The 6,907-nt window shown below is 40.9% G+C and overlaps 2 protein-coding genes across 2 annotated transcripts; one reads left to right on the top strand and one right to left on the bottom strand.

The window, feature by feature from the left end:
• Positions 1 to 1,025: 1,025 nt before the first annotated feature.
• On the top strand, positions 1,026 to 3,155 carry LOC134881124 (uncharacterized). Its single transcript, XM_063908267.1, has 6 exons — positions 1,026 to 1,253; positions 1,527 to 1,655; positions 1,831 to 2,024; positions 2,208 to 2,355; positions 2,506 to 2,710; positions 2,811 to 3,155. Exons 1-6 carry the CDS (start codon positions 1,041 to 1,043, stop codon positions 3,119 to 3,121), a joined length of 1,200 nt encoding a protein of 399 aa, XP_063764337.1. The 5' UTR covers positions 1,026 to 1,040; the 3' UTR covers positions 3,122 to 3,155.
• Positions 2,279 to 5,504, bottom strand: LOC134881125 (uncharacterized). The gene is made up of 5 exons (XM_063908268.1): positions 5,458 to 5,504; positions 4,661 to 4,750; positions 4,034 to 4,347; positions 3,485 to 3,678; positions 2,279 to 3,359 (listed from the first exon to the last, which is right to left on the bottom strand). Exons 2-5 carry the CDS (start codon positions 4,748 to 4,750, stop codon positions 3,181 to 3,183), a joined length of 777 nt encoding a protein of 258 aa, XP_063764338.1. The 5' UTR covers positions 5,458 to 5,504; the 3' UTR covers positions 2,279 to 3,180.
• Positions 5,505 to 6,907: the final 1,403 nt, after the last annotated feature.

Raw genomic sequence — 6,907 nt, 5'->3', positions numbered from 1 at the left:
CAGCTCCGACAAAAACTCCGTTTGTAAGATTTATCTTTCAGCTTGATTTGCTGGGAAATGCTGATTTCAGGCTTGTCGGGTCCCAGCTCCTTAACGAGAAGTTTTTCCTCCGTCGTCCATCTCGCAAAAGGGTATATTATTAACGATTTCACCGAATTTGGTGGAATCTGCTCTTGAACTCCAGTTGTCACCGCCATCGCCATCATCTCTCTTCGTCGTCGCGCGTATTTTTTCCCCACGTAGCGTAGGACAGAGTCTAGGAGTCGCACTACGAAAAAAAACTATCGCTGGCTCCTTATGTAGCTACCGCAATCCTAAACCTTCACGCATTTTACGTAGCAGTTGGGGCTAAATTTCCAGCGCCCCACCGGCGTTAAATCTGGCGATGTTGATAGGCCAATTATTCATAATTTCCCCCTAGCAACCATAACCGGATTGGCTGTTTAGCTGCCGGTCAGGGGCACTTTGCCGATCGCCCCATGAGAGAATGATACACTGTCTGTCAGTGGAAATTCACTGTTTAATGAGTGTTAGTTGGTGGAAATGTTGTTTAAATGATTTAAATTGCATGTAGGCACACACACTATTAAGTAAAACTGACATTGATTTAAAAAAAAATATGCAAAAAATATTTTTTCCCCTCAACAGCTGGTGGGGCAGAGCCCCAGCGCCCCCTATGGGCCAGCCGCCTCTGATGTTATCGAAATGTGCTGCGTCTGTAGTGAACATGCTGGGGAGCCTGAATCCGTGTATCATTCGTTCATTTGTTTTTCCGATTTCAAAACCAAAACCAGAAATCGGATAACGGTTCGTTTTCTCGTTTTTCCGATTTCAATACCAAAACCAGAAATCGGATAACGGTTCGTTTTCTCGTTTTTCCGATTTCAAAACCAAAACCAGAAATCGGATTACGGTTCGTTTTCTCGTTTTTCGTTTTCTCGTTTTTTCGATTATGCACCCCCAAACGGAAATGTTAGTTGTCAGGGAAACCGATCGCGAGCCAACAACTGACTCATGCCACAACTGATCTGTAAGGAAACATGGCTAATTTGGAGTCTCACTACGAGATGATGAATCAACTCTTTCTGTCGGGGAAAACTCACGCCGAAATGTCTGAGACATTGAAGAGTATGGGAATTAAGGGGTCCTCGGAGATGTCGGTGAGGAGATTCTGTGGCGACGTTGGGCTGAGACGGAAGGGGCACATCACAGACCAAGAGCTGGAAGAAGCTGTCCTGACATCTATTCAAAAGGTGAGTAAGCCTAGATCTAGAACTAGGCATTTGTTTGAATATTATTGCCATAGCCTTATGAATACCGAAAACGATTCAGGGCCAGATGAGCCCCAGATAGGAAATAGATCGGGCCAAACATATTTTGCCGTCTGGGCTAAACCGTAGCCGAAATAGCCTAGCCTCGGCCTAATAATTGAATGTAGGCTAGGCTACACACTTGTAATCCTTTATGACTTTATTATTAGGGTATTTGTTTGTTTGTTTAGTTGTGTGTTTATTTACTGTCCATAGACCGGTCCAACGTACGGACGGAAATTTATGACAGGGTACCTGTCATCTGTGGGGGTGAAAGTGGGTGAACCGCGAGTGGGAAGGATCCTACGAAACGTCCATCAGCCCTACAATGAGCTACGTCGTGAGGTAGGCCTAACGAGTGCGCAAAAAATAAGCTCTAAAATTGCTGACATCATGAATGTTAACTTAATGTTGTGTGTTTACTAGGCCTACATAGTAATCATATTTGCAAATAACGTGAATGTTTCTGTTGATGTTATTGTAGGCCTATTTTTCATTGATTGGATTGTACTTCTTTTAGGGAGCAAGAAACCTGAACCCAGTCCCTTATCACGCAGACTACACGGGCCATAAATTACACATGGACCAAAACGAAAAGTTGGGTATGTTCGGAGTGACCCATGTGTTGGCTGTAGATGGGTACAGCAGTAAAATTATGGCTCAATTCACGATGCCCGTGAAGAACAATCTGATCATCTATGAGGAAGTTTACAGGCAAGTTGGAAATCCTCTATGTCTACATCAGTGTTACATGTGTGCTCAAAAGCAAATGTACTACACAAGTAATAGCCTACAAATGATTCATTAATCCATTCATTAATGTCATTAATTAATTAATGCCAATTTACACTGCTCTTTTTCATTTCTTTCTTTCTTTCCTTCCTTTTTTAAATACAGGAAAGCAGTTGTCAACAACGGAATGTGGGACCAGATTAGAGTTGATCACGGCAAGGAGTTTTATTTGACGTTATACATGCAGGAGAAGTTGGCTGAACATCGACACAACACCAATAGACTCCCTTACCTGCAGACAACCTCTTCAAAGGTATTTTTTTCTAGTAGTACTAGGCTACTACTACTACTACTAGCCTACTACTACTGGGATCTGTCTTCAGCCTTTTATTACTTTTGGGTGGTTAAAAAATGTCTGAAATGTCATATACAAAACGTTTTTTTGTGTGTGTGATTTAAACAGAATCTTCGAGTGGAAAGAATTTGGCCAGAGGTCAACAACCGGGTCAACTATCCCATCAAACAGGCCCTCATCCACCTACAGGACCAGGAACTAGTGGACATGCAGGACAACACAACTAAATTCTGTGTGTCAAACTTGGCCTGTCAAGTCAGTGCAATAGGACTTGCTCGAGTTGTGCAGTCCTGGAATGCACATAGGATACCAGGTAAAGTGTAATAGCTTACAAGTGTAATAGCAGTTTTTCACTGACCAAAAAAAAGGGAAAAAATTGTATAAAATGTAAAACTTTTTTTTACTCATTTTAGGCAGAGGGATACCAAACCAACTTGCGGCTGCTAGGTGTCCAGCCAGCTGTCCTGTAGAGCTGCTGCCCAATGCTGCTGAGGCAGCACATATGTACGAGGAGGAGATGGGATCATCTCTGACTTGGGTTTCAGCCTTTGGCTCTGACCCGTTTTCATCCGATGAACAGAGAGGTCTAGCAGAGCAAGCGTTTGGGGAGAGGTACCCGGACATGTCTCATCTCTTCGATACGGTCGTTAACCAGGACTACACCATGTTTCAGGAGGCACTGCTCCATCTAATTAATGTCTCTGACATGCATGCAACATTGTAAATAAATAAATACATATGAATCGTGTTAAAATCAACATCGTTTTGAATTATTTATTTATTTTAAAAAAGCTTCCTCAGCACTGCCAGGGCCTCGTCCAACCCAGCCACTTCATTTGTCTCCCTGTCTTGACACCGACACTTCGGGCAGTAGTCGTGGCTGTGTTCCCACTGTTGAATGCACGACCTGCATCCGATGATGCTTCTGCAGCAAGATGAAAAAATGGGTTTTTCCACAGGACCTGTAGATTAAAAAACATAACATTTTGGTAGACCTTAATTGTTTTTCCTTAGGCCTACGTGTTTAGTTTACCTTCTTGACTTGGAAATCAACTTGATAATCAACTACAAGTAAAACTGTACTAACCTGGGCACACAAGGCAGCCAAAGACAGTCTTCAGGGCATTCACTTCTCCCTCTTGTAGGCACAGTAGAGTTGCTTTGCCAGTCCCTTCTGTTACCTCCTTGATGCTCTTGGTGACCTCCTTCAGGCCCTGGGCTGCCTCGATCACCTCCTCTATCTCGGCCACCACGTCTTGAAGACCAGTGTCTTCTCTACGACTGAAAAAACATTTTGAATTTACAATGTATTATTTATTATTGAATAATGGAAAATATAAACAAATGACTGGGAATTTACAGTCCCCTTTAAGGCGAGAGGGCACACCCCCGAATGCCATTTATCTCAAATGTGGGTGATTTTGAGATTGTTTCAGAATTTGATCCATTTACATGTCTTCTTTCAAAATAGAAAACTTGCCATACAAAAAAAATTAGGTTTTTATGCCCCTAATAACTGGAGAAGTTTCAAAGTCCTGCCTATTAATCCGAATCTAGGTGTGCCCTCTCGCCTTAAAAGACTAAATTAAATTGAAATACAGCATTTAACTATTTAGATGTTATGACAAAAGACTACCTTAGCCGCCTCCTTTTGCCAAGCTGTCCCAGCTGAATCTCAGGAACAGCAAAAGTCTTCCTAGAATTCTGCTTCCAGAAGTTGGATCCTACAGTGACAGCACAAGAATACAAATATCGTGGACGTTGGTCCGCTGCTGCTGCTGTTGCTGTTGCAGGTGGTGGTGGTGGTGCTGCTGCTGCTGATGCCGAGGCATCCCCATGCACCTCGTAGTGGCCCCGGTCCACCAGATCCACAGAGATGAAGTGCCCGTTCTCCTCTGGGAAGATGGCGATGTTGTGGTCATCTGTTAAATAAATAGTGTCCTTCTGCACCTGTGTGATAAGAGATGAGATTATGATTTGTTACATATAGGGGAGACCGGGGTAAGTTGAGCCACTTTTTACATAAAGGCGTAATTTGAGTGATAAAGGCGTAATTTGTTTCAAATCTTCACATCATACCAAATTTCAAAGTGTCATGTTACTATTAATGCAAAAACTAATTGATAAACTTTCATGGTTAAAATAATATTCTCTTTTTAAATATGTTTTTCAGGTGGCTAATCTTACCCCATGCATGAATAAAATAGTGAAATAAAAATTAAATAGTGAAATTAGACAGGATTGTGTGATATAGGCTACTTACTTGAAAGATGACAGCTATTTTTTCGGTCTTGAGGTCCTCTGGTCTCACTGTGACCCTCTTTTCTCTCAAAAAAAGTACGTAGGTATCCATCTGCATTATAATAGTAAACGTTGCATCAAATATGGTTGTAAAGCGCTGAAGGTTTATCATGCTAGGCTATACTTTTCATTGAAGCAGTTAACATCATAACGCTCTGTTTTGTACAGCTTGAAGGAAGAGTGGACAAGAACAATGCAGTGGTGAGATCTTCTTATGTATTTATTCCAATGTCATTAGTTTCTGTTGTTTTGTAAGGATGTTATAAGTCTAACAAGCAGCGTGGAACAAGTGGTGATTGGAACCCAGTGACTCCCGCGGAAAGCTGAATGAAACTAGAGGTTCTAGGCACGTTAGCTAGTTATACAACAGCTAACTTCATATTCAGCTAACAGCGGCAGTTTCAGCATGTCAAATAAACGTAACAGACGGCCTGTATCTTTTTCAAAAAGTTAATATTTCGTCTTATCGCTGCTAAGTTGGGTTTTTATCTCTCTCTCTCTATATATATATATATATATAAAGAGACAACACGAGAGGAAAATCGGTCCACAGTCTGACTGGGGTGTTCTTTTTAGGTTTTCAGTTCCCCCAAGAACAATGTCTAGCCACATCATTAAGCGCACAATGGAATAATTGGTGTAGCACTAACTATGTCCTGTGCTAGTGTTTTGCTTACATTATACATTTACTTATTCTATTATTACTTTGGCCACCTCTAACTGTTCGCGTAAGGCATTTTTTGTTGAGAGTTCACTCACCTCAGAAGAAGTAGTAGTATCGCGACGCGCTCTCTCTCGACTCTGGCACCTACTAACCCAACAAAGTTAACGTCGTCTCTAGGGCGGCGGGCTTTCAGTGCACGAGCTTGCCGAAACGTTCTGGTTCCACTCTGGTCGTAGGCCTAACTGTGTTACTGCATCATCACAACATTGCTATGAGAATGCAGAGTCTCAAGTAAGCGATTAAGACTGTGTCATTACCATTTTAGTGACAATAAGGTTATGGGTATCACAAAGTGCCTTTGGGACATTGTAATTCCTGTTATAAAGTGATGTCAATGCTCCATATTGCAATGTAATACATACAATAAAACAGGCATTAATGTGACCACCCCATTACTGAGAGGGGTCCTTCCAGAACCAGGAAGTACAGAAGACATCACTGGAGCACATGGACTCCGGATGAACATTGTCTCTCATATAGCTAGGCCACAAACTAGCATTGACTTTGAAAATGTCCACTGGTGCAACGCACTGTCCTACAGTACAACATGAAGTCAGTTTCACTTATTTTTTCCTTTACTCATATCATAATGAAACTTAACATAGTGAAAGCAAACATGTAAACCAACATTTTTTGTATTACAAGTTATTACAAGTTGTTACAAGTATTTTAATGAAAAATGTATGTAAAAAGTGTTGGATAGTATAACAATGATATCATCACTATGCAGCTTTAAGGATGAAATGAAGATTCCTTGAGTTTTATACAAATTATAATGAATGTAACCCAGACATTTGGGTTAAGTCTCTATGTGTACATCTTATAGTATATAAATAACATAATTCTGAATTTGTTGGGGGTATGTTTGATGTGGAAATATAATTGGGACAAACTAATATGCCTTGTGCTTATCTATCTTACCTGTCCAACATTCTCTGAATTAAATAATGGCATTCTTTATGTCGTTGCACCGGTGGACACATTTTAGGACTACCACACCAAAAAGTGAATGTTATGCAAAATATATGAAGAATTAGAAATGGACACATTCAGTTTTGAATTATTCACATATAAGGGAATATAATTATATGTCATTGGACATATATTTTTGAATTATTATTTTTTTCACTTTGGATTTGAGTTCACGTCAACCACCCATATACTCATACCTGGTTTTTTTCTGTCTTCTTCCACAGCAATGTGATGTTCCTGATTTGGGATCTGCTTCTCTTGCGTCTGTTTCCGAAGAGTCTTACTTTGTTATCTCACCGGACAGTGTCCTTCAAGTTCCATTGGATAGGCCACAGTTCTCCAAGACTTCATCTTTATTCCTCAACATTATTCTCTGCAGTCTATGACATCACTCCTGCTTAAGCTTCTCTACGCTGACTACCATAAGAATTAAGATTTATGATAGAGGACCCTCTCATCCCCTTCATCAACTCCCACCAGACAGGAGATTCAATCTACTACCACCAACTACAA

The sequence above is a fragment of the Eleginops maclovinus genome, chromosome 19, assembly GCF_036324505.1.
Source record: "Eleginops maclovinus isolate JMC-PN-2008 ecotype Puerto Natales chromosome 19, JC_Emac_rtc_rv5, whole genome shotgun sequence".
Lineage (NCBI taxonomy): Eukaryota > Metazoa > Chordata > Actinopteri > Perciformes > Eleginopidae > Eleginops > Eleginops maclovinus.
The sequence above is the reverse complement of the archived record's forward strand: the minus strand, read 5'-3'. Positions and strand labels throughout refer to the sequence as shown.

Bases quoted from the DNA above. Each gene is read 5' to 3' on its own strand.
- LOC134881124 (XM_063908267.1), top strand. From the start codon at position 1,041: ATGGCTAATTTGGAGTCTCACTACGAGATGATGAATCAACTCTTTCTG. The intron at 1,656-1,830 runs GTAGGCCTAACG...TACTTCTTTTAG, and splicing joins ACAATGAGCTACGTCGTGAG to GGAGCAAGAAACCTGAACCC. The intron at 2,711-2,810 runs GTAAAGTGTAAT...TACTCATTTTAG, and splicing joins GAATGCACATAGGATACCAG to GCAGAGGGATACCAAACCAA.
- LOC134881125 (XM_063908268.1), bottom strand. From the start codon at position 4,750: ATGGATACCTACGTACTTTTTTTGAGAGAAAAGAGGGTCACAGTGAGA. The intron at 3,679-4,033 runs GTAGTCTTTTGT...ATGTTTTTTCAG, and splicing joins GGCAAAAGGAGGCGGCTAAG to TCGTAGAGAAGACACTGGTC. The intron at 3,360-3,484 runs GTTAGTACAGTT...TTTAATCTACAG, and splicing joins TGGCTGCCTTGTGTGCCCAG to GTCCTGTGGAAAAACCCATT.